Here is a 27,991-nt window from a genome sequence, read left to right as displayed (position 1 = left end):
ATGTCTTTCCCCGTGAAATTTAACCAGCGGTGGAGTCTTTGTGTGTATGACGCACACACCTTCACTTCGGAGGATGGCTCGCACTTGAGAACAGTCTGTTGCTGGAAGGCTTTCAAGTCTAAAGTGGAGTTATTTGCATAGGTTAAATATTCGTGCCTTTCAGCAGCTTCTGTCGATATTACGGATTTGCTGTTCTGCCAATTTTAATTCCTTTCATTCCACTCCTCCCACATTTCTGGAATGATGGTGAAAATTGTCGGAAGGTTGATGCTTGAAATCCCGTAAAAGAGCTTCTGAAAGGGGAGTCACGAATGACAAAACACAAAGTGGGCCCACATATCCCACTGGGGTGCAAAGGAGAAGGGGGGGGGGGGGGGGGGGGGAATCAGTGCAAAGCTATCCTGCTGACATCACATCGCTTGTGCACGGTGCATGGCCATTTAGAGCGGTGTATAAGCTTTACAGTGTTTTCTTTATCTGCCGAATTCAGCAAAAATACCTGAAGTGCTAAATCACTGCTGGTTGTTTGAACCCTGAGTGAGATTGCTGCTTATTTCTTTGACTAGACTGTCTCTGGCCGTGGTGCTGAAGAGAGATCAAGCGGAAACGTACTAATCGAGTGTTAAATAGAGTTAACATTTGCCCTTTATCACATGCCACTTCGGTTACAAGATAATTTAATTTGATCAGTGGCATAACTTTGTTTGATAATTATATAGTACAGAGCCTCCTGTCTCAGATTTACTTTGCCTTTATGGGTGCATTCAAACCTGGTAGCGATTTGAACTGGTTGCAAAAGTTAGCTACCATAACCGTGTGTACTTTAACGATTGCACATTTATAGACACACCTATGAATGCCTGCGAACTTGGTGGGCAAGTTATGAGAGGAAACTGGGAAACAGCTGCCTAGAAACGTGGTACGAAGAGAGAATTAAAGTTTTACACTGCTAGCTTTCAATTATTTTTCTCCCTTATTCCGCCATTCCATCCCTCGCTCTATTTCCCTCCTCCCTGCTCGGCATGTCTCTCCGTCTTTCTATCTGTAGTCTATCTCCATCTCCCCTTTCTCCCCTTCTCTCTCAGTCGCGCTCACTCTCTCTCGCTCTCTGTTGCGCGTTCACAATACTAACCTTGGCTCGACGTCAGAGCCTGTGCAGCAGTGCAGTATAATGGGAGCGCAAGGAACCCAGAGCGCCTCATAGGGGGTGCATATCGCTGCTGTATCCTCTGCTTGGCGCTGTCTAGCTCCTTTCCAACCCACTCCAGTTCCTCACCTATAGTCCATGCTTGGGCTCCCTCCTCCCCACTGGATCCGTACCCTTCGACATGGATGTCCCGCCGTCCCGCGACCCCGAGGATTGCTGTTTCTTGGCGCAGTGAAGAAGGAAGAGGAGAACGGGAAGGGGAAGGAATCATGCCGGGACTGCTAATGGATTTAGGGAAAGCGCAAGTGACCATGCCGTGATCTTGCGCATCCAGGGCCGCCGTTACCCTGCCTTGCCCAACAACCGTAGAAGAATTACGAGGGAATCGAACCCGCGCACCGAGGGGAATAACCACTGTGCATTTTTTTTAAACAACATGAAGATTACCTCCCATCATCTGATGATAACCAGTCTTGCTTTCAGGTCCAACCTCAGGCTGATCCCGCTTCTGCTGCTGTTTCTTGGTTACTCTCGCGGGATGCCACACGTTTTAAGATTTGGTAAGTAATCTGTTTATAACAATGTATCATCGACGTTACGATGTCTAATCACAACAACTACTCATAAGATTGGCCACAGCGACACGACACATTGGCGGGATGCAGGCTGTGGAGATATTTTTTGTCCCACTTTTGTCACGTTTTCCGTTAAGAGTTTGCAAATAATATCGTCTGCACTTTTAAAATCGCGTTTAGCCCGGCGAATATTTTATAGTGTGCCTTTATAATGTCACTGTATTTCGTAACAGTGTCTTCGTGGGGTTTTACTTAGTGCTTCATACGATCAGCGACGAATGACGCTTTCCAGAGAACTTGAAATCACCGTTACAGTAACTCTAGACGCTTAAAGGCAGGAGTAGTCTATGCAACAGTTCACGGCTATGAAGCTCACCACCAGAGCCGCCGCTTAAATCTCCTCACCCTGCATCCTGAATCATCCCGTAGGTCTTTTAAACTGCTGACTCTCCAGCACATCCTCTGCAGTGAATGTTTACATGTAACCATTAGCTTGCTTTCCGAGAGTGGATCAATTATTGATCGGTGAAAAGGGGGGATCAATGCGCCGGGCAACGGGCTACTTTATATCCGAAATCAGAGCGAAGAGCTTCCCATCAGGGAATTCCCACGGTTTTGCTTAATTCACACGGTTATTGCCGTTTAAACAGATACTTGCTTGTTTCCAGTGCTCACTGGATGTGCCCTTACCCAACACCGTATCTCAGATTAGCTGTGTAATTCGGTAGTCTAAAAGTTGAGGCACTCCTTTAAAAAAAAATCTCCCGGTGAGTTAATTAGACACTTTAAAAGGATTAAAGAAGTAATTCTTCAACACTTGCCACTACGGCGAATTTTCCCCGGTACATAACTTCAAAACAGTGCCATTAACGCCCGTGTTCCTGTCTGAAAGTCACTAAATCGCAGCCTCCCGTGGCATCCTCTGATGCTTAATTAGATCCGTCTCAGGGTGGCTCTTTCTGCCGCTCTCTGTTGCATTTACAGAGAACATCTTGGAGTGACAGGGGAGCCGCCACGACAGCGGATGTCATCAAGTGTTGACAACACATCCTTACAATCCCCAGTTCTCCTGAGGGTCCTGTTTAAGAGTCAGGCCGCGTCCGCAAGAGCCGCCGCTATGGCAACGGGATGTGCTTGTCTTCCTGCTTCTTCCTCAGCAAGACGCGCAATTTCCCGTCTCGCGTGTTCCCTGACAGACGCCGGGTGTCTATTCAGTAATCCTCGGAGGACGATAAAGTCCTTGCACTGGCTAATAGCAAAGTTTTCAAATAATATCGAACATTCCCAAGAGACAAAATCCAGATATCATTCTGACCATGGTTACCGCTTTATGCATATTTATAGTTCGTGTGTGCGTGTTTTATCAGTGCAAAGGTTAGACGTGTACCTCCCCATACCAAAGATGTCGCCTGTGCTGACAAGCTGGATCTGTAAGGCATCTGGTATCAGCAAGACAGACATAACCATGTAAGATAAGAGGTGTTTCGTGTCACTGAGATCTTTTGCCCTGGGTGAATCCATGCTTGATATTTTCTCCTTCTTCTGGTGGAAGTGACAGTCAGAGCGCCTGGCACGCGTCTACGAGCCGGGGCTCTGTCCGTGGTCCTGATCAAGCGCTTGTTTAGTCGCACGGACTTGGCAGCACGGCCGCCTGTTGCTGAACAACTCTTCCTTTTCACAACACACCGATACACCTTCTATAAACAACTTAGTCTTTGTTTTTTTTGTTTGTTTTTTTATGCACTATAATATCTGTCATTCAAGCGCCACGCACGCTCTATTGTAAAATGGCTCCATATTCTGCACTGTAATTCATTCTCCTTAGAAAAATAAGTTTATGTGTCTGTATTTGCTTATGAAAGAGCCGAGTTTCCAAAAGAGAAATGTAGTTTAAAAATAGAGATTTATGTATCAGCTTATATAAAAAATAACACAACATGTCAGTCATGCATGCACACGGGAGAATTACAAATCCCTTTAAAGACATTAGAGTCCATCCAGTACATTTCTTGTCCTGGAGGATGTGCTTACTCAGCAGATAATCCCAGCTGCTCCTGCAGAAGGCTGGCTAAATGAGGAGGTCAGCTCCCCTGGGCCCGTCTGTTCCTTTCCTGCCCCAAGATCCCTTTTGCCCAGACAGGCGGCTCACATTGTAAAAACCACTGTTCTCCTGTCAGGCTGAGACCTCTACACAAAGACACACTGTAACACTACGGCATAGTCAACCTTTTGCATTCATAGCTCCAGTCTCACCATGTAGAGCGACAAGTGTCGGAGGAGAAAGAAAAAAAAAAAAAAACAGTGTTCAGGCCACCAGCTGCAGGCAAATATGCTGAGCCCATTCCCATACTGAGGTGAGTTATTATGTTCAGTGTTCCTCATTTATAAATCTTACAGGTAATTTATTTAGTTAGATGCAGAAAATAGAGCCAGCCCATACAAGTTGTAATAAAAAACCTCTTGAGAAAAGATTCTCTCTTCATTACTACTTCACATTTGCCTTCTGGGAGCACTGAATTACACTTTTTTTTAGCTACTGATGTTGCTAAGGGTCTTTGGGATAGAGAACAAAATGTTTCTGTCTTTTAATTTTCTTTTTCCACCCTTACAATGAAGGCTGCACACATAAATATGCAAAATGCCCGTTTTGAATATAATCTGAAACACAACTGCTTAAAATACATAAAATTCCAATTGTGTAGAAACATCTGAACCAGCTTCCTGAAATAATTAAATAGCTTAGTGTCAGACGCTTCTAAAGCTCAGTTTTTCTCACTCACAGATGGCCTGTTAAAATTCAGTGGAGTGGAAATTCAATGTTTTCTTTCAAATCTGTCCCATAACCTGAAGGATCTCATTTTATTTTTTTTATTTTTTCCATGCAAATAACATTTTGTGCATGATCCTATTTAGCTGCCCCCAAATGTTCTGTCACACAAGCAGTGAGTCATCACATCTGCTATTCCAACCCAGATGACTTTGACTTACAGACCCGCATGTTATTCTAAAAATAAAGAAATTCAGTTGGAGAAATATCAACAGTGAAACTGAGACCGCCTTTTAATGCTGATGTCCGTAGTCGGTCTGTGACTGTGAGGTTGAGTGATAACCTTATCACTGCCATTTGGAAGCAGCGCTGGCAGATGCAGTGTGTCCCTGGGCTGTCAACTCCTGCTGAAAGCATTGTTGACTCAGAGATACTCATTTCATTTGTTTATTTCCTGCCTATACTTATATTTCCCCAGTACAGACGTGTGGGAATATTTATGACTAAAACACAACATTCTTTTTCATTTTGGAAAGGAAATCAAGCTTTTTTTTTCCAGTCCACTGGCAAAAGACACAGTCCCCTCGGGTAGAAGAGAAGTTTATCTAACTCCTTCCACAATGCTGTGCCAAAATACAGTCTCTCTTTTGGGTGTCTAATATTTAAACCACTTTATCCCCTCGTGGTGGTAAAATTAGAAGGTCGTTGAAAACGAGCAAGGATAGAGGGAACACATTCAATGGGAGTTTGTGGTTAATTGACTTTATTTGCTTTTGCTTTCTGCCAGCCTGAATTATCAGCATGCTGGAGTTTAGTTTAGGATTGCAGGAATTATGGCTAACACCCTGTGCCCTGGCCCACTGCCAGCATGTTCACAGCAAACATATTTAAAATGGGCACAAAGCTGCTTAAAATATTCACGTGTCACTTGACCCCATCAAAGCTTATAGAAATATGAAACTATCTCCGCTCGCAAATGATTTCCATGGTATAAAAATACCCACCGTGGGTTTCAAGAACAAAGAGGAGATCTGTCTTACATTAGCATGCAGCACCACACATGGGCTTGAAGCAGAGAACTATCTAGATGGATTTCTAAAACATGTTTACAGTCCAGAGTCTTTGAAGGTCTTGCTGTCATGCCTCAGTTACAAAAGGCTCAATGGTGATTAATTCAGGGTACATATTTCTTGCCATTTTGAAATGGCAAATATCTTTGAGGTATGAAATTAGTTTTTTTTTCTTCTTAGCATTAAGTCCTTTTCTTTTTTTCTTTTCTTTTTTTTTTTTGAGGTTTACCAGCAACTTTTGAAAAGATTATTTACATTGAAGGAGGCTTTAGCTGATTGACCTTGTTTGCAATGTAATCCTTTCTTGCATAACAGCCTCTTTTAACACAGTCTGCTTTTATTTATTTTTTTGTTGAAAATCAAACAGAATAAATCTGAGACCTGTGCTCCTTCACTTCCCAGCGCAGGGCTTGCCTTATGTATCGGCTTTCATTATTCACAGTCTGTCACTCTTTGTCGTTGTCACTCAGGGATTTTGCCGGGTATCAGAAGGGTTAGAGGTTATATGTGCAATTGCTCTGTGAAACTGTCCCTTGAGAAGAGCCTACAGCACGTCTTGCTGCGTTGCTGCTGTGGCTCGGAGCCGACTGAAGGTCGGAGCTGAAAGCACTCACAGGGAATAATTTTTTTCTTTTCCTTTTTTCTTTTGCATCTTTTAATACATGTGGGACTGTCCTTCTCGCTATCTCACCAAGGGAGCTGGAAGTAAATTTGAAGTCACTGAGAGGTGTAAGAAAAACAAGAGTGTTTGTTAGAGAGGAAAAGAGAGAGAAAGAGAGAGTCTGTGTAAAGTGTGAGTGAGATGAAAAAACAGTGAGTGTTGAGGCGTATACAGAGTAAAGATAGATTAGTTTGCCTCAGAGCGGTCCACTCTCAGCCCACTCTCAGTTGTGGTCTTTTATTACGGTTTTTTGATGGCTTCTATGAAGAGAGACGGAAAGGACAGTAGAGTATGTGGAAATGCAGTGGGAGGCCAGGAGTCATGCACTGCATCTCTGAATAAATGTCAGCAGTATCATATTAGCAAGTTGAAAATTTGCCTGCGACTGCAGATATGCATGAAATAGCTTTTATAGGAGTGAAAAACTGAAAATAGGTTGGTAACACAAATGTCCTTGTAGTTCCTTAGAAGAGCTAAAACCCAAAATGTGTTTTCATTAGCCAGTCGTGTGGACATGTTGGGTTTGTCTCCACTTCAAATAGACTATAAAATAGTGTGAATCAATAAAAATCAGCATGCTGGGTTGCTTCGTTGAATATTGATAAAGGAAAGAAAACTGGCAGCATAGCAAATAAGGAGTGCCAAATCCCACATGTCCCCTTTTCGTGTATCACAGGTTACCATCTGTGAGAACGCAAACATGAATATTACAAAATAAAAAACAAATGTGTGCTCAAAGCAGAATATGAGGGATTGTGCTAATATTGCATTGTGCAGTGAATTAATGATTTAAACAGCCACAAGCAGCAGCAGCTTGAGCAGGACCACATGGTTTTGAAGTGTTCCACACTTCTGAACTGGCTGTACTTCCAGTGTTGTCACAGGAGACCACTCAGGAGCAGGAACAACATGTCATGTTTTGTGTTTCACTGTAACAGGAGGCAAAAGGTGCAAGATCTTTAACTTTATATTAGCTCAAGTGCACTAATTGCCTTTTAAGTGATTGCTTAATAGAAAGAAAATAAAACCTGGCTTGTCACCTGTTTATTACGGTAAGATGGCAACGGGGCTAATTGAGAGTAAATGTTTACAGTGTATTTGTTGTATGATTAATGCATTAAGACAGTCTCTGATTGCCTTTTGTTGGTCGTGGGTTTTTTGGGGTTTTTTTGCTGAAGGGCTTGTTTACCAATATGTACTCATAGTTTTAGTGTTTTAAAGCTGTGCCTTAAGTTGAGGCAGTCAGATGTGAATTTCAAACACACAGATCAGGTAAACATTTCTGAAGGCATATATGCCATAAACGATAGCATTGACGTCCAAACTACATGAGATTCTGAAGTCAATCGATTGCAGAAAGCCCTCCGGCTGTGTTGGCTATGATGCAAGGCACCGAACAGGTCAGGATGCGGTGATTCACCTTCATTTCCAGCCAGCTGAATAAAGGAATAAAAGAAGGAGCGGAGCTATGGGTTGAAGGAGAGAAAGCAAAATTCGGGCTCCCATTGACAGCATAGAATGTCAGATGTATGAACATTTCTCTGTGTGAACCAAGGACACAGGGGGAAATGGGCTCTGTGGGAGGACATATTGAGGCAGGCTTACTTAAAATCATGTTCTTTGAACCAGCATGACGCTCCATTGTCAAGGCTGCACAAGGGCTATGCAAAATGCCTCCCCCTGCAATGTTGAATTTATTTTTTCTCTGCTTTCACTCAGAGGGTTTGTAAGTGTTTGGGTAGCTTTCTGATGTTGTTTTGATGACAGTTTTGAATGAAAAGATGAGATTAGACATATTCGAGGGGGGAAAAACCGCAACAGTATAGGAGAGCCTAAGAATTATTAAATAAAGCAAAATAAACCACAGAGTTTGCAAAAGCAAAATCTTAATAAGATAAGATAAGGCTTTAATGCTACCTGGCTTGGCTGCAGTAGGTTTTGATTGTGTTCTGCTGTTTGTCATCCACGCTCAGAGACAATCCAATTGAAATGACCTACTAAATCTGGCCCTTCTCCAAACATTACAGTGGACTGGAATAGGCTTGGTTTGATATTCCCATCTTGCACAATTTATTTTAAGAGCCTGAAGAGACATAATGAAGCCAATTGCTTCCATTTCTCTTACACAGCTTCCCAAGAGATATACCCACAGCTTTTTAAAAATGACAAAGAACCCTGAATTTGCTACCCAACAGAGTTCGATTGAATGTATGAAATGGTGAAATTACCTTAAAAAAAAAGAAGCAGCAGATCAGGAGAAAGATTAAAGCAGGAGCCTTCATTTTTCACCCATTTCACCTCTTTAGCCTTTTTGCTTTTATCCTGAAAAGATGTTTTCTTATTTAGTTTGGAAAAAACTACACAACTGCACATATTTGAGGAGCTTTGCTTTTTAATCTGCTTTTTTTTATCACTTGCCCTCTGGCTATTTTCCTGCTAAAGTCAGTGTGCGAGTCTCTTTCATTTCTTTCTCTCTTTGCTACTGCGCAGCTGCCTGTGTTTGCAGAACAAGCAAGACAAATTGACACACCTTTGCAGCAAAGTGTACCTGTAGCTCTGATTATCAGCTAGCTTGTGTACAACAGTGGCTGATGGGAGGCTGATGAACCCAAACTAGGAGCTGACATTTTCCTGCCCTGTGGCTGAGGGAGAGAGGAGGGGTGCAGGTGTCCGTTCGGGTCTAATGCACCATCCATTCAGTCGTTTAATTGAGTGTCTTTTATCTGCCTCCGGTGACCTCTTTTATTCTCAATTTCTCCCTCTTCGTTTCCTTCCCTCATCTATTTTTTCTGTGCCCCACCCAGCTCTCTCTTCTTCTGTCTCTCTCTTTTCTTCCCAAGTCAAAATTCCTCTTTTTGCTTGTTTGACAGCACACCCATCTACCTGCATCTAGCTCTGACTTTAGACATAATGGCCTGCTGTTTTCTAAACCAATCTGATGGGCTGTGAGGAGACAGTATCATGCTGAGGTGCACTTTCAGCATCGAATTAATATCCAGAAAATAGACTTTTCTGTCCATTTTCCTGTTATTTTCTCCATTTCTTTTCCTTTGTCCTTCACTGCCCTTCCTCTCCATGTCGTCTTTGTTTCCCCTTTGGCTTTCAGCTTGTCTGCTTGTCATTCCTCTACTTTGTTCTGTCTCACTGCGATCAAACCTTACTTCTCCCTGTCTCCTGATCTCAGCGTCCTTGCACACAATGATGAAAATCCCCGTACTTTGGCATACAAAGTCGAAACCTCAATTTCAAAGCAAGGAATACCTTTTCAGTCGAATATTTTCATTTTCGTACACCCAGTCTGTAAAAGGAACACTGTATTTGGGCTTTTATCACCATTTAAATTGTGCCCAACATATAGAGCATATGCTATCATTATTACCTCTACACTCTCCATTTCATTTTCACAGCAGAAATAGCTCTGGTTAACTAATATAGATTTACTGCAGAGGAAAAACACTCTTGTTTTAACGCATTGCAACCCACTAGCTGTTAGTGCTGTTAATGCAATCTTTGTCCGAACATCCACTTATCCACTACATATATGTTTTTCTTTCTTTTTTTTCCCTCGATATCTTTTCGGCTTGTTAAAGTTTCCAGGCATCCATGTCATTATCTCCCTGAAAACAATAATGCCCTTCTTTGCAAAGATCTCTAAATTTATGAAGATTAAAAATTATTATAATTAGATTCAGTAAATCCAGCGAACGGGCTCATTTTTCTACCCTTCTCCATCGCCCTGTGAAAGCCCAACTGTTAGAATTAAAGAGCTGCCTCCTGAATTAATTCTTGACCTTTGCCTCTAACGGGAGATAACATCTGCCCTTCTACAAGAAAGAAAGTCTAATTTACTAGCCATTTTGTTCAAAATTACATTGGTAAGGGTGTAATACAGGGCCATTTTGATGAACAAGAGAACAGTGCGAATTAGAATGAGTGCAGCAAAAGGAGCAAGGAGGACAATAGACTCTCATATAATTTGCCGAGACTTAATTGCAGCATTATAAATTGAACTTCTTTTTGGCTCTGCACCAGGGCTGGATACATATGATAAATGTTATATGTGTTGTAAGTTAAGGCTATCCTGTTAAAATATTCTCGCTATATAGGAGTGTTTTTAGCGCCTGAAATGAAATGTTAAGAAATGGTGCGATAGTGAGATGAGTGTCTTAACACCCTGCTTTTTGGCAAGTATGCTGGAGACAGTTAGAAATCCCTATGCTTAACTTTTAAGACTGTGAGATTACTGTTAGTCAAGTTCTTATCTATATTTATTTTGTTGAGCGATACAGCTTGAGGGCTGAAGTATCCAGGGACGCTCAACACACCCAATCCATCCTGCATTACGCTTCCCAGTTGCGATGCCGTAAATGGCGATATTATCACAGTGGGGAAAATTAATATAAACCAAGGATGCACATGCATGGTCACAATGTTCTCCAGGCTGGACTCCTTTAGCCTGCAGTGGATAATTAGCATCTCTCACACGTGCTTAGGCTTGATTAAAACTCAGTTTACAGTGAGCAGTGCTGTGAGGTCGCCATCTGTCACCTGCCGAGGCCACCATGAGATGTACTCTAGTCCGAGGGAGTGAGAAAGACCCTGTGTGTGTGTTTGTGTGGGTTTGTTTCATAGAGTAGAGAAAAAGATGAGGCATACGAAGAGAAATGGCAGAGACAGGTGAGGCATGAAGCAGCAGGAAACATTCTATTAAATAAGTTGCGCTGCTCAGTCCCTATGGCCTGTATATTAGACACAAATCACATATTTTCTGTGTGGGCAGAAAAAGTGTCTGACTGCACTTTTGAGATTTGTATTATTTACGTGAACTGCATAACCTTGTGACTGCAGTTTTAGGAATGCTCATGTTTATACATGGAATTCAGATGGGAAGTCTGAGAGCTCTAAGGCTCATAAAACCTACAGTGTGTGAAAGCCACTGTATTTTTCCCCAAATGCATGTGCATTAGTCAAATAAGACTTTTTGTTTTACCCCTCTCTAAAATACAGAATAAAAATACAATGCTGCAGCTGTAATATAAAGTACATCACAACTGCAAAGTGTGTATTTGTTCTGATGATGATGAACCGAAAACATTTACATACTTCACCGCAAAATGTGGAAACAATGCACATAGACTTTTTTTGCCCCACAAATAAATAAATAAATCTTATTTCCATAGTATCCTGAATATTTCATGGTATACCCTGGAACAGTTGGGCAGGTGGGAAGAATGCATTAAAAAATCATGCTGCAGCAATGAGGGGGCCAAGCACCTCACCGAGACATAGTTTTCACAACCTTGGTAAGGGTTGCCGAGTCTGTACACCAAGTTTGGTGTTAACACACTTGCTGAGATATGATCTTCTTTCTTGGGATGTACTGCTCCGATTTTTTCCCATTTCTGATACGATACAGAAACCTTGGCTTCAGGTAGCTGCTGATACCACGTACTGCTACGGAACCAGTGTTAAATTAGTAAGGTTTACTCCTCACTGTGAGGCCGGGAATCTTTTATATGTAAGGCAGCATCCAAGCTCAACGTGAAGATTGCATTGCAAACTTTATAAAATATAATAAAATAAAATACGACAAATAAGTACATGAAAGAATGTAAATTTACTGAATTGGCATTCATTAGGGAAATGCTAAATTACACAAGCCAATGAAAAGTTACAAAAGAAAATTACCAGTGTAATTAAAGCTCCTCATTGGTGCATCCCTACATATCTTTACAGATTTTGATTGGCTGTAATGCTTTGGTAATGTAATGTTTAAATCCAGATACTCCGTTTTTTTTAAAAAAAAAAAAGAAAGAAAAGGATTTGAAAAAAATCTTCTACTTGATCCAAGGAGACCAGTGACCATATTTTGTCAATTTAGCATAGGTAACCAAAGTTATGTGCATAAGTGCACCTCCAACTTTGGCTTGTTCATAGCCCTCAAAGCACAGACGTTAAGATAGTAGACAGTTCCCAGTCAGGATGGTGAATTTCACAATGTTTTGCCATGACAGAACTGACTCCAATGGCAGCAAAAGAGGAAGATGTGATCATGTACATAAGAAAACGTAGAAGCCCAATTTAATCCAAAGCACTGTTGCCTGTCACCCAATAAACTCCCAGTCTCTGTATCTGTCACAGAGGCGAGAAAAAAAAAAGCCTTTCAATGTTCCCCACAGAGAAACAACATAAAGACAACTGAAAGCTATTTGCCTGCGAAGAGTGAAAATGACTCCTCTTCCCGAGGCACCACTGAATGATGCCTCAGCAAGAGCTCAAAGGTGTTACCACCTGTGTACATCTCATATTACAACAACCATAATGTCTTTTGTTGTGTACCTCTGATGATTTGTGTGTAGCAGAAGTGTCAGCAGATATTTTTTGAAATACCTCTCATCTAACCACCCCCATGGAAAATAGGGAATTGTCATTAGAATGTTTTAAACCATTTTTAATACGTTCTAATATACATACAGTTCTGATAATATATAAAATATTAATGTAGCCCGAAATGTAATTATCTCCTCTTGTTCTGTAATGTTAATAAATCATTTTGGGGTAAAAAAATGATTTCTCTGCATGCCTGTTTGGGAAGAGATTCTCACTGGGGGTGTGAGTGTGCAATGTGGGAAACAGATTTGTGATACTAACTGAAATTTTAAAGCAATTTTTAAAAAAATAAAGTAACCATTATTAGTATTAAACTCCTTTGTGACCTTTTTATGGGTTTATAAGGAGCTTTTTAACAAGCTTTGCAGCATGTATCTATGTGAGCATGTTTGGTCATACAGCAAAACATCCACAGAATGTGTTTCTTTAGGGAGGTTGTGCAATCTCAAGTGCAGGCACATATTTTCTGTGAATAGTCAGAATGTGTGTGTGCACCCTTATATGCCTATGTGTGCAGGCGAGTGTGAGCACTTAGTGCTTATACATCTTATTTTCACAGTAGTTGGTATTTCTTTTCAGTTGCTTTCACAATTCGAGAGCAGTGAAGAGGCTGGAAACCGCTAGCAGACAGAAGTCATTTAGGAATTCAGCAATTCAAGGCCTGTGGAAGTGTACTCACAGTTTGGCACAATTAGTACCAAAAGGGGTCCCTGCTTGACAAATTAGCACACAAAATGTCAGCCGGTAGTTTAGCACATCCACAATAAGCCCTTGCAAATTAGCACATACTTTGAGGAGGGAGCTGGCACATTATTATGAATAGAGAGAGCCTAGCAAATTAGCACATCTGTTGCCAGCGCCTGGAATTAATACATGTTATATGATCACTGGTTTCCCACTTGGAGCTGGGTCAGGGATGAGGGCCATGGCACACATTCTAATTGAAGACAGTATGCGCTCATTATAAGAGATTGATGAAATTGATCTTTTTGCAATGGATAAGCTCATTATTACTCTGAGTTCAGCTCAAGTTAGGCTTCTTTAAATGCTGCAGGCAGGAGCTATAAATTCTCTCATCAGCCACATTTTCCTTGTACTCAGTGGATTCTTGCATGACAGCTTTGTTTAGTTTCAATCTTCGAAGTGCGTGATTGTGTCTGTTTGCACTTGTATGTTCAAGTGTGTGACTCACTCTGAGTCTTAGCATCCAGCAGTGGCAGGTGACAGTCCAGCCCAGTGTCAAGAGGCTTTAAGGTGACAGGAGTGATTCTATTCTGGAGAAAACAGCAACAAGCCAGACAAGCTAGATAAAAACTGTTGTTCACACACAATACCTCCTATGGGTTTCATCTTCAGCTTCGAACGGGTTAGCTGATTATAGATTTGTTTTTTATTGATTGGTAGTACTTTTTTTCCCCTTATTTTTTATGCTGTATATCATATTCTGTTTTAACTATGCTTGGTACTTTTGCAGTGAATGTGCATTCCTGATTTTGTGCCACCAGTGACGAACGTCACAGTCATTTTGATTCACCTAAACGTATTGACTTATCTGGCAACCCCTCATCATCTAGTCCTTGATTCTGAGTTATATTTAGGAGCTGCTCATTAACAGCTCGTTAATTATCAGGTCGCTGCTGATTCCTTCCTCATTTGTTCCTCAGCTACATTTCACATGTTGCCTGCATCACACTCTAAAGTGCTACTCTTGGGCTCGCTAGACACAACCAAAAATGTATTGAGCATCTTTCTAAACATAATATTGCTTTATTAGCTAGTTTTACAGTTGTCCTCTGTCTTGCTCTTTCAGTATTAATGCTCATCAAGATAATAAGACCATAAAGGATGTAGTTGCCAAACAATGCATTGGCATGTATAGTCTTGGCTACAAAATGTTTAAACACAGCATGCATCTCTTATCGTGCACACAGACTAAAATAGTGAAGAATGTCACACCTCCAAAAGGAATGAATATTTACAAGAAGTATTTGACAAATAAGCCAGCATCCTGCAGTGATCCAAATAGTTATAATTTTTGTACAGACTGCAGAAGATTTTTTGTATGATAGGCTGTCATAACACGAGAGTGCTTCCTGCAGCGTTTGAGTATCTTGTGTGCTGGTCAGATTTTCAGGGATCTTCAGGTTGAGATAGAATTGGCTCTTGTGTGGCATAGGAAGGTCAGTCATCAGCTCTAAGTAGGGGAGCTTCAGATTAATGACTAGGGGCGGTGAATCTCTGCAGGCCTTCATGCATCATGTCCCATTCACCGCCAAACATGTCAGGGAGCGCTCCCACTGGGAATTTCAGGGATATTTATGGAGCGTTTCCATCACTTTTGCCTCCTGCCTGTTGCACTGATTCTCTCTGGCTGAAAGATGGAGGAAGGAAGAAACGGGCCAGCGGGTTAGGGTGTGGTAGATGTTGGGGTGTGGTGGGTGGAGGTCTTGCAGCCAGACTGAAGGCTTTCATGCGCATACCTGGGCCATTTGCCTTAGCAACGCAGTTGCTCGCATGTTGCCATGGCAGCCACCCGACTGCCCACTGCCATCCTGCAGCTGCACTGCTGGTCATTAGTCACAGAGACAGGTCGTACACACTATCACAATGCCCTTCCTCCACCAATCAGCTCCTCACATGCCAAAAGTGCCGGTGCCTCTCAGCCATAGCATAGCTGCATGAGTCGCCATGGCAACATATCTAACTCCCATCTCTCATTGTACAAGAGCATCCTTCAGTAGAGAGAGCTAATTGTGCTAAATGTATTTTCATTCACAGTTTGCAATGCTTCGCAAGTGCTCACAATTCAACAAAGTAATAAAAAAAAAAGTCTTAGCTTTAATCTTTGTTCCGAACAGCATTTGATCGGCAGATAGACTTTACTGAATGTGATTTTCAAGGTTGTCTGTTACTAGTGTTTTTCAAGTATGCCCTTCAGAGATGTACTTTTTCTGTGTACAGAAGTTAATTTAGAACAAACTTAACTTCTGAGAGATATTAAGCCAGTGAGCAAGTTATTGCATGAATTGTAATCCAAAATACACTTCATTAACAGTGATAAAACATTAAAAGGGAGGAAAGTATACAGCCACCCTCCCGCATTACGCTTTGGTCTTGACTTTCCGCTCAGTCTTTCTCTCTTTCTTTCAGTGACACACAGGCACACACATATCCAGGCACACTGAAACACTCCGATCAGCGGGCCCTGTTTTCTCGTCAGAGTGATTATCCAGCTCATAACTCACTCAGAGCTTTCATTTGCACCATAATTCAAACCAATCCCAGTGATGGAAGCTCTATAATTCTTACATGCACACACACGCACGCACGCACACACACAGGCTGATTATCTCAGCTGCAACTCACACACCTGCAGTCACACGGACCACAAAAACAAGAGAAAGGAGAAGATAAATGCAAATATAATAGTTAGAGTGTTATTAGACTTTAAACAAGGTAAATATACATTATCTCATATGGGTTTTAATGTCACTTATGTCTCTTGAAAGATGCATAACATCTACTTTGGGAAGGAGCACGAGATGGATTAGTCTCTATAATCAATAGTGCAAATGAAAACCAAGGATTCATGTAGCACATTAGATTCAAAGGAGCACTAACGCAAACGACAACCATTGCTATTCCATTTATTAGCATTTTGAAATTTAACTGTAAATATTTTATGTTATCCTCTGCAGACTTTTATTTAATGTTTCTTCTCTGAGTTCTTAAGGTACATGATTTCTATCAAACCAGCATGCCCAAGACATACAGCTTGCCAGGGAAATCAGATGTGCATAACCTAAAGCCCTTATGCTAATTTTCAACAGCCCAGTGGAGCTCAGCCTGCTCCCTCAGGGCTATACTGTAATAATTATCTATTAGATCAGACTGACATGATTTCTATCATCTTTAATGGTGATTTTGGGGTATTCGCTCCTTTGAAGATTAATGTGTCATTTCAGTAAAATGAAAAGCCATGAATAGCAACATGTTCGCATCACATCGCTGTATAGGAGGAGGATTTACACATGAAAAAATCATTAACTCAGCTCACTGAGTGACACAGTGACGCTCAGAATGTGTGCTTCATTGCCTTCTTAACTTTGTACATATCTCTTATCACAAACTGCAATGCTGGACGGCGCTATATATAAATGAAAATTCCATAAAATAAAGTAAGAACCCCCAATATATGGCTGTACTGTGGTGACAGTGACAAAGCTCCCTTCCTCGGGTTAATGACATCTTCTTTGCCCTCCTGCTCTCATTTTCTATCACTGCCTGCCATGGCCAGATGCTATTTATAGCCGCTATCTGTTACTGTAAAGCTCTCTTTCTTTCTGTACTCTTTCAAAAAATGTGCCACTCTTTCAGTTTTACTTCCCCCTTTGCTCCGTATAATTGAATCAATAAACAGGCTTTAAAGTTTTTCATTTTGGATTCAGTCAAACTGACTCTGTCCTCCAAGAGGATGGGATCCATAGAAGGACTCGTGAACTCTGCTCTCGTCTTCTGGAGTGTTTCTCAAAGCTCCTCTCACAACACCCTTTCATCTTTCCCCCTTATGCATTCTCTTTTAAGTTTGATTTTTGTATAGCCTTCATGGGATTTAGACCACTTTCAAAGGTGTATCAGCTGTTGAAATGTGTTGTCTTCCTATGTTTTTATTTTCATAGCTGAAAGTGGCTGATTGACTCCAAAGCTGTTTCACCACAGGCACATTCAAATATTGTTGGTGTGATTTAATATATTAAGAAGAATAATAACTGTATATGTATAGCACTTTAAAAAAAAAAAACAACACACAGTGACAAAGTGCTTTGCAGTTGGGATAAAAACACATTAAAAGCAAGTGTCCATATTTATACATGCAAACACAGAGTAATATGCTACATAATACTGCATATCAGACCCCCTTTCACGCGGTTTTACCTCATCCTGTTGATGGATGTGTGAAAATTCTCTCTGACCCCAGTTACACCTGAAATTGCATATGTGCTGAGTGGCTGGCTTGTGGATTAGATGATGTGAACACTGATATATTTTCATAAATGTTCCTAAAACCCACTAAAAACAAAACAAAACAGAACATGCAAATTTGGTGCAAATTTTTATACCCAATTCCAGGAAAACATTTTAAAACTTCCTATGATTCAAAGTTCAAAATGATCCTTTTTTATTCTCCTCTTTGGTGCATTCCCTTAGTTTATCCACTTTGTGAATCAAGCTCCTCTTCCTTTAAGCCAGCGTTCCTCGAAATGGCTTGCAAACAGAAGGTTGGGTCAAAGCCAGAGCAACTACTGTAGGGATAGCTGCTCTAATTGACGTCCTAAAGATCCAAGACTTGTGTGAGATGGGTGTTTAAAGCAGTCTAAGAATGACTTGCATTACTTACCTGTGTTTAACGGGACCATCTACTATTTCAACAGGATCCCAAAGACAGAAAATAGGAGAAAGCATACCAAGTCCAGTGTAAATACATGCAGATAAATTATGCTTGACATAATCAGAAAACAAGACACATTTGTAGTGGCTCACTTTAAACATTGATATTCTTTGTCTCGGATCCTGAAGTGCATAAATAGACCAGCTGGAGCATTAATTGTCCCTGTTGTGCTCAGAATAACTGACAGTTCTGAAGGATGCTATTTTAAACTGACAACACCTTTCTTTGCAGCAGTAATTATAGTGTCTGCGCAAATAGTTTGGTTATGTAAAAGTTTTTATTTCATCAGTTACAGACACCAAAAAGGTAACAAGATTTGCCGGACAGCAACAGAACCAACCGAGTAAACAGTGAGACATACAGTTAGGTTCATATGTTTTTAATTAGTATTGTTAAAAATGCCCCAATAGCATCTTAATTTCTGATTTGATTGACCTTCTCGTTATCTGTCTTTCTGACTTGCCTCTATTTATACCCACTTTAAATATGTTTCTGATTTCCCCCGTGGCTCTTATTCTCTCGTCTACCTTTTCACTTTAATTTCCCTCTGCTCTTGCCTGGCTTTCTTTGCTCGCATCTCATTTGAGAATCATTTAAATCAATGGGACAACTGGTAGAGTGAACCTTTCTGTCAAGGCTGAGCGAGGGAGTTAAAGAAGGGCAACCACCCCTGAACTCACCTCCCAATGCAACTAATTGCCTATAATTACGCCGACGACTGCCACAGAATGCAAATCAGCAGGGATCCAAATGCCTACTCCGCATTGTAAATCTGTTTCATGTCAGCATGAGACTGAGCTGTGAAAAGCATTGAACACAGCAGCATCAATAATATGAGTACAAATACTTAAAAAAATGATGCACTGCTTGAGCTGTAATTGCCTGCATCATATCCATCATTTACTTGAAGGTTTCTTGTGTTAAGGAATCTATGGCAATTATAGGAGGCTGGACTCGCCATTCAAACGTCTTGTTCTCTCCTGCTTTTTATCCCTCAGGAGGAATATTTGAATCCATTGAGAGCGGCCCCTCGGGAGCAGAGGAACTAGCCTTTAAATTTGCCTTGAACACAATCAACAGGAACCGCACATTGCTCCCCAACACCACGCTGACCTATGACATCCAGAGAATAAACATCTTTGACAGCTTTGAGGCTTCCCGGAAAGGTGAGTCAAGAGGAATGGAAAGGACGTTTAGCCGAATCTCACTGTGAGTGCTTTTTGTTCTTACATGAATTCGTATTTTACAGGTAGCCATTCAGACAAACACTGCACACTCTACTTTCCTATTTGAGTGTCAAATCGATTCATGTTTTATCAGTTAAAAGGATAAAAGTAATGTCCATGTGTAGCTTGTATTTTTATGCTGTAAATCCCATGTGTAATGCATTAACCTTTTGTAGAGGGAACCTAAAACCTGCCCTGTTGGTCACTGATGATGGACAAGCATTTGTGTTCACGGTGTCAGAAATCTCAATTTACTGCTCACAGTAAAGAAGATTATTGCATCATTATTATTATTATGAACGTGTAAACCGGGCAGTGATTCCAGATAAAACCGCAGAGTAAATCGTAGAATATTTTCTGTTATTCGCCCCATCTAACCACTAATGCAGTTTACATCCACAAACGACTTGACTTTTATTTGTTAAAATGGGCTACTAATTGACAGAGTTTAAAGAGAGTTGAGCTAACGAAGGGGAGAAAAATGACCAAAGATACCTTGTGAAGTCCTCACAGTTGCGAGGCTTATTAATTTGCTATTTTTTTCCCAGAGTGTTCCCATCTTTTTTTTTCCCCTCTCTTTGTTTGCCCACATCAATCACAACCACAGTGGAACAGTGTGAAAGATGTTCTTCTTCCTACCCAAACAGAGGTCCAGCTTGTATAAACAACGCTCCGAACCGCTAGCGGCTATAAAAGAAAATTCCACAGTCGGAATTAAGATTATCTGCTGGGCTGAGGAAATTACTAATCACCGGTTCTGTTTATTTTTTGGTTGCTTCGGGTGACATGTGGACAAAAAAAAAGAAAAAAATTAAGCAGAGAATATGAGATATGGTGAAACTTAAAAGCATAACCGAAACATGAAACTAACTGTCTTTTTGTTTTCTTTTGTTTTATTTTTCGTCAGCATGTGACCAGCTTTCCCTAGGTGTGGCGGCCATTTTTGGCCCCTCACACAGCTCGTCAGCTAACGCGGTCCAGTCCATCTGCAATGCTTTGGGAGTGCCCCACATCCAGACCAAGTGGAAGCATCAGGTGTCAGACAACAGGGACTCGTACTATGTCAGCCTATACCCTGACTTCTCCTCCCTCAGCAGAGCCATTCTCGACCTGGTGCACTTCTTCAAGTGGAGAACAGTCACCGTGGTCTATGACGACAGCACAGGTACAGGTACAGTCGGTGTCTGTCTTCATTTTCCACTGGTGCGTGTTTTGTGTGATGATGGATGTGACAATCCTTAAAACCGACCAAAAAACAATGTCCAGTAAGAAAGAAGTACCAGGTGATCTACAAAAAGCAGCAGTGCTGCTCAGAGTTCAGAGAGTGCTTTGTAACCTGTCAAGTTAATTCAGAAATCAATAGCTTACTGTTCTGCCTTAGTCCTCCAGGTGCTGCCCATGTCAGTCTTCCAGGAGAGTGAGCAGCAGCACGGAAAAAAAACGAGAACCACATTACCCAGAATGACCCTGTGTCTCTTCAGATTAATGCAATGCAGAATTGTAGTATGTGGGCGCTGACAACAGCCATTAATAACACACAGAGACACTTGATCTCTGAGGGTGGCAATCAAATGAGTCTCTGAGCCATTTTGTCTATCCTGTGACTTTGCGGAGTGCCTCGTAACGTGCTTTTTAAAAGGCCAGTCGTATTTTAGCTGGAGCGCAGTGAGAGTTTTACAAGGTAAAGTATAATCACTCTAGAGAAGATAACAATATTCAAATGCGTATTCACAAGTTATGAGCTTTTTGGCATGACGTGGTTGACAAGTAAATGTAAGTAAATTACAGAGCAGAGAGGAGGATTAAATTTTCAGGTTGCCTAATGAATTCAATTTCTTCTCTCCACCAGTCTATATAGTCTTGTAGTTGACATCCTATGCAGCGCCTCTAAATAGATACAAGAGCCCTTTTGTTCCTTTTGAAAGCATCACTTTTACAGCCATTTGACTTCTTCAAGTGTCTCTTCTTCCACATCTGTGATATATTGTAAATAGCCAATCCTGCAGCGTTCTAGCACTCATACATTAACCTCAGCTGATATCCCATTGGCTCGTCCTGCTTGCCACATTATTTTGACTCATCTCCTTGACCTCCCCTCTCTTCCTACCTTGGAGCTCAGTATGTTAACACCCTCACTCTCCTGCAAACTGTCCCGGAGAGATGCCAAACGGGGTGATCTCTCACCTCTCTCTGCATCAGATAGGAGCTGCTTGGGCCTCCTCTGTGGTACGTATAGGCTGTAACGCACCTGACGCCCTGAAAAGTGTGACAGCTGCACAGCCATGTTGTTTACCCCCTCCGTTTCCACCCGGTCTCAGGCTGTAATCACACAGCTTCATGCTCCAGAGCCCCGCGCTGCTGATTGGAGCCTATCTGACGGCTGACAGGAAAAACTATCAGAGGGGATAAAATATTCACACACAGCCGTTAGAAGATCCAGGGGGAAAGTCTGAAGGAATTAGCCAGAGCCCACAAACATCTACAATGACAGTGTTTCCCAAACGTTGAGCTCCCTTGACAGATTTTTTTTCCTAGCTTAACACCTCCCAAAGTGTCAGTTCGAACAAAAACAGGGAGACGCAGACATGCCCTAGAGTAGGGATCTATTGGGATTACCTGAGGAAAGCTGTATAGGTTCAGTATTCCTCCCTACAATGGTACTTTTCAAGGCGAGACCTGCATGTTCCTATTTCACACCAATCTTTCTATAGGCCTCAGGGAGACCCAGCCCCACTCACAGTAAGACCATTAAACTGCTCACACAGCACTTCATTTCAAAATAAAAAATAGGCTGAGCTATCTTAAAGTGGTTGAAAAAAAAAATCCTATCTCTCTCCAGTTCCCTCTCAAACTATCCTTGCTGCTCCATCCATTTTTATACCCATGACAAGTAATCATCTCTCCCATCAATCCAGCCTCTTTCATCCCTGGACTCTGAAGTTCTTTACTGAGGGAGAAACTCATTGTAATCTCATCACAGTATCTCCCGGAGAGCTTTCTACCTGAGCGTGTGGTCGAGAAATGAAAGGTGAAGATTGTAGCTCAATGTGTGACGAAGGCGCCGGGCTCCCTGGGGGCAAGTACAAGCTGGGCAAACAGAGCCTCTCTCATCAGAACACGTCTGAAGTGTATGTGAGAGAGGCAGAAGAGGCAGGATTGACCACGGCTTTCCATCTGGATAAAAATTGAACCTATTCCGTGCTATTCTATGGTATCATGGAAGACAAGAGCAAATCACCATTTGGGAAGCTTCTTTCAGGATGGGACTTTCTGTAGGAGGTTGCAAAATGAGGCGCTCTCTGTATTGTGGTTTTTGTTATGAAAGAGTGCAATGTGCTGGCTTGGTGTAACATTCTCTTGATAAGTCTGTAGCTGTCTGTTTGCTTGCCAAGCATGAGTAGGAGGATCAATAGACTGCGGATTAGGAAGACATGCATATGAGCATATTTTTTCTGCTGAGAATACATGACTCCAATTGGTCTTCGTGGCCTCCTTAGAATCAGAGATACTTCAAAATGGTGGCACATCAAACACACCATATTGCCGCATCTTTAAAATGGTCCTTTCACACTATACATGTATCTTCTTTGTCTGCAGGCCTCATTCGACTGCAGGAGCTGATCAAGGCACCTTCACGATATAACATTCGTTTGAAGATCCGACAGCTGCCCACAGAGACCAAGGACGCCAAGCCACTTCTGAAGGAGATGAAGAAGGCAAAGGAGTTCCATGTCATATTTGATTGTGGACATGAGATGGCTGCCTGGATCCTGAAACAGGTATCAACTCACCTTAATGAGCCCTGATACTCTCTTAGACTCACGGATGTCTGCAGCATTTGTGAACAGCATAAGTAATTTTATCACACTGTTTCCTGAATTTAGTTAAAAGTAAGTTAGCTACTGTATAAAATTTACATAATTTCCCCTTAAAGAAATTTTCACATGCTACTGAGTATCCAGACTCATATATATATATATACACATATATATGTGCTAAAATAATCAACATAAGTCCCTATCTTATCCTTTCTCTCTTTAAGAACTGCTGCAGATCTGTACATCTTTAATCCTTGTGTGTTAGATATCTACTCGTGGCCCGTCATAATGGATGCTTTCCATTGTACATATTTTTTTTTCTTTTAAATTATAAAGTCTAATTCTGCTCACAGGCATGTTCAATTCATTTAGCAGAGGCGCATTATTAATGAGAACCGTGGGGGTTGTTGTTGAGCTCAAGTCTTCTCACAAGCATATTGCACAGTTGGAGTTCTCTCTATAGCTGTGTGTCAAAACTAATGATTCTTTATTGTGGCGCATATTTTGTTTGTTATTTATTGTTGCATGCACAATGCAGTGCCGAGCCCACATGGACTTAGGGTATAATGTACGGCGTATTGGGAGAAACATGAGCAATGTGGACGCATAGACTGATTTTTTTCAAGCAAAATTACTGTCAGTGTCATGATACCGTCTCGGCTCTGAGTGTAATAATAACCGAAAATGTCTGTTCATCAGTCATCAAGACAATTAAAAATGCCTTGGCAGGCCCCCGCTTTCACATTTTTTTCCAGTCTCAGGTGCCTTTCTGACAGGTGTCAGGGTGGCAATATGTATTAAATAACAGGTCAATTAGTAATTCTAATACCGCAATTCATTAAGCTATTTGTAATTGACTTTTAGTTACTGCTTGCTTTTTATTTCTCCCTGTAGGCCCTGGCAATGGGTATGATGACGGAGTACTATCATTATATATTTACAACCTTGGTGAGTACCCTGGGACTTTTTTGTTGTTGACAAGATGTGATGATAGACTGTGTTTTGTTACTTTTTTTCTTCTTGCACAGCCCCGTCCACTTGATAACGTGCTGTTTGGAGATATTTCTTCTTCTGAGCCTATTGTAGTGCAAACATTAATCTGTTTTTTTTTTTTCCTTGTTGCAATGAAAAATTACCTGTCACTTTTTCATTTCTGAGAATACAATTTAATACCGCTAACCGAGAACTAGTCAAAGAAAAACATCCCATTATTTTCATTTTATGTGAGGCGTTTTGAACCCGAAGTGCAAGTTGACTTTGTGATCACAGAAACCGATGCCCTTGAAAGGCTGAGTCATTGTTATGCAGTCTATTATAAATATACCCTTTGCATTCCACTGCGTATGTTGAGAAAGTTTAACTTTAATTTCTTTTCTAAATTCTGAACAACCTTCTCACCTCACCTGGCTGACCACTACCCAGAGTTTAGGAAACAAAAGCAGTTGGAGGTATTTTATTCTCACTCCAGCAGCGATTGAAGTTCGCTAAATTTCTTTGATCTAGCCGCTACAAAGATTGCTTCTCACACTCCAGATGAAAAGCAGCACATCTTCACTGAGCCCAGAGAACAGAAGACTGAGAGCCTAGATAATAGCCCTGAGCAGATGAGACTGTCACCCATTTGGTCCATTATAGCTCTAACAAACAAATAGCCCGCTGTGTTGTTTGGAACACAGTTGGAAAGGGTGAGGAAAAGGTTAGAGAAAACTGACCTGAAAAGACATTTACCATTGCAGAGGACATGTAACTATCCCTAGTGAATCCACATACAGTAAGAACCTGCCTAGATGAAAGGGGAGTGAGTGACAGTAGGTATGTCATTGGGAAAGGGAAGAGAATGGTGATTATAGGCCTCTTTCGGTGGCATGCTGTTTCTTGCCGGGATGGAAGCATGCCTACTTTAACATCAGTCAGTGTTTGGCAGAATTGGAAGCCAGTGTGCTGGCCCGAGATGCTGCACACTGGTACCAAGCCATTCATGCTGCTCTCAGAATAGGACAGCAAACATTGACCACGGCAGCCCCATTCTGCGTCCATCGCCCGCTGTTTCTCTGTCAACTGTGTTGTTGCATCCCAGAGACATCTGCCTGGTGAGATGCCAGACATGCTGCATGCGGGACAATTGGGTCGTCCTTTTCCGTCCACATGATAGATGGCAGTCCACCAAAAGCATGCCGGTAACCTTGAAAGGCTTGCCTTTATCAAGGCTACTGTCTCAGCATAAGATGAAATAGCTCCTGAAATCCCTTCAACTGCACCCTTTTGCGCTCCCTCATTTGGCAGTGGCTGCCGCTCAAACGTCGACTTGTAATTATGAAAATGAGCGATGTATAGCAGTGGAGGAGGGAAGATGAGAAAATCCAGATTTTTTTTTTTAGATCAAACGCAGTTACATTTTGATCTTTGCGCCTCTAGGACCTTTTCGCCCTTGACATGGAACCATATCGCTACAGTGGAGTCAACATGACCGGTTTCCGCATACTCAACACAGAAAACTCTCAGGTGTCGTCGATCATCGAGAAGTGGTCAATGGAGAGATTACAAGCCCCACCCAAGCCAGACTCGGGCCTGCTGGATGGATTCATGACGGTAGGCCCAAACCTTTTTATCTAAGACGTATCACTACTGTCCACATAAAAATAAAAACTGCCCAAATAATTTGGATGCCATGCATAAAGTTTTCTGTTTTTGTTTTTTTTGTTGTTTTTTTTTTTTTGATTGATGAAACAAAATGTTTTGAAATAGAGCGTAGCTGTGGAGAAAAAGAACTGTAACTGTGTACCAGTTGTCAATCACAAACTCAATTGTGAGGGGCTCCTGGGGTGGGTACCGCATGGAGCTTTTGAGTTGGTGCTCCTGGGTCTAAATGCTCCGTAATGAGCTGGTGTGAATGGTAATAGCCGTTTATCTGCCCTCCTGCCTCTCACAACTCTCCTCTGGGAGCGTGGCCAAAATATGACAATCTGTCAGTGTTCATGCAGAGAGAGGGAGCAAATTGGATGGAAATTATGGCCCTGGTTTTTTAGGATGGCATCCAAAAAAGCATGGGATAAGGTGATTTGAAAGTGAAAACGGGAATGGACCTCGTCATGGACGTTCAAGGTCCCTTTCTGGGTCTGTTGTTGTAAACAGTCAATTTACTCCACCTCCCTCACAACACCTTCCTTTGAGACAAACACCTTTTTTTCCTTCTTTTAGCCTGCCTCTCTTTGTTCTTGCCAGATTTAAGATCTGGTTTCCAAAATCTGTGCAATGAAAGAAGAATCTTTTCATTAGAGACTTAAAGACAAGCCTTGAATTAGCCACAGTGCATGGTGTCTATTCGTATCAATCACAGCCTTACACACATGACCAAAAATGAACACACACTGTTTGTGATGAATTTAAATGTGTGTGTTTTTTAAATGTATCTACATATATTACAGCCTAAGTTATGTCAGAAATATTCAGCATGCACGGCTTTAAAACAGAAATGTAATATTCTATTTCCCTCAAGCATCGGCATGATGCACTTGATTTTTTTGTTTTTTTTTAAATCAATGGAAATTAATTGATTTCAGTGGAGATGGCTGAAGTGATTAATTAGCATTGCATGAATCATTTTGTCAGATTCTATCCTATGTATTGACATATCTCATTGGATTAGAATCACTGGGCTGAATAATAAATAATGCATCCAATAGCACGCTTGACGGAGTGCATGCTAGTCTTGGGTATTTTCGTTTCACCTTAAGACAGGTCTTTGTAATGAGCGAATGCAGAGAGCGCAGGCTGAATGTACAAACACTGCCATTTTGATGTTATATTAAATACATAATGGAGAAACGGATTTGCTGCTCATATAAAATGATTCTGTACTTAGACGGAATATGAACGCGTTTTAAATAACAATCTGCTTTTCCGTAACGCAAATACAATTCTTTTTTTTCTTTTTTTTTTAGTCATTCCATAGATTTTCCCGATACTTCAGCTATACCGCCTCGGGTTAAAGGTGACACCTATAAGGGTGTCATTAAATAAAGCGGTAGAGTGCTGCAGCGGCCAGCGTGTGACCTTCCACCCCCGACCTTGCCTCTAGCCTTTTATTTCTCCTCTCTGGTGCCGTGTTCCTTTTCTGTGCAGTACAGAAGCCTTGCTGGGCTCTGGGCTTGTTTGTGCTCGGTGACCAGGCAACAGTTGTGTAGAGATGGTTACCAGGACAACGCCATCTGTGTCACCTTGTGATTGACTGAGATGAGAGGAGGTAGGGAAGGGGAGGGGTGAGGTGAAATGGGTTGCGGCAAAAAGTGGTGGTGGTGGTGGGGGTGTTTGATGAGGAGGAGGGACGAGAGAAGATTGGACAGGAAAGATGGGGGAGAGGGTGTTACAAATATTGAGAGGTGCATCTGATGTTTGCTTACGCCACTAGCCCGGTGTTGCAGGGTAGTGAATAATCACACAGACACTTGGTGCTTTGGGTGAGGCCAAGTGTCTGAGGAAAGGAAGCATAATGAGAAGCCCTTCCTCAGACTAGGCAAGCTCGAAGCCGCAGACACACTGAGCCCCTGCCTCCTAACCCTGTTTGGCAGAGGTATCTCTGACATGGAAGGACACATAATCAAAGTAGCAGGGCTAATTAGTCCAGTTATTTTTGCGTGCGTGTGTGCGTGCGCTGTTGATCTTGCTTGTTTGTGTCGACTCTTTGACAATATCCCCCGAGTAACGTGAAGCTCAAGTTGTTTTAACCCTGCGTTGTGAGGTGAATTTACAGCAACTAAAGACCCGCAGCCCGTGTACTGAGAAATGCACCCAGCAGATTTATTAGATATCTCGTGTCTAATCTGATTATTATTTTGTCCCATCTGTTTCTAATTATTGCCTTCAGCTAATGAGATATTTGCTTTTAATG

The 27,991-nt window shown here is 41.6% G+C and overlaps 1 protein-coding gene across 2 annotated transcripts in view; it reads left to right on the top strand.

The window, feature by feature from the left end:
- Positions 1-1,135: 1,135 nt before the first annotated feature.
- Positions 1,136-27,991, top strand: part of LOC102793567 (glutamate receptor ionotropic, kainate 2) — a 64,481-nt gene continuing 37,625 nt past the window's right edge. Inside the window, exons 1-6 of one of the 2 annotated variants that reach the window (XM_006792518.3) lie at positions 1,136-1,707; positions 19,058-19,225; positions 20,193-20,450; positions 22,883-23,064; positions 23,998-24,051; positions 25,519-25,692. In XM_006792518.3, coding sequence (XP_006792581.1) covers positions 1,584-1,707; positions 19,058-19,225; positions 20,193-20,450; positions 22,883-23,064; positions 23,998-24,051; positions 25,519-25,692 — 960 coding nt within the window. In that variant the 5' untranslated portion in view covers positions 1,136-1,583. Of the gene's footprint in view, positions 1,708-19,057; positions 19,226-20,192; positions 20,457-22,882; positions 23,065-23,997; positions 24,052-25,518; positions 25,693-27,991 lie in introns of both variants that reach the window. The other variant, XM_006792517.3, reaches the window with a different exon arrangement.

This window comes from Neolamprologus brichardi, chromosome 15 (genome assembly GCF_056152115.1).
Source record: "Neolamprologus brichardi isolate AB-2024 chromosome 15, ASM5615211v1, whole genome shotgun sequence".
Taxonomy (NCBI): Eukaryota; Metazoa; Chordata; class Actinopteri; order Cichliformes; family Cichlidae; genus Neolamprologus; species Neolamprologus brichardi.
The sequence above is the reverse complement of the archived record's forward strand: the minus strand, read 5'-3'. Positions and strand labels throughout refer to the sequence as shown.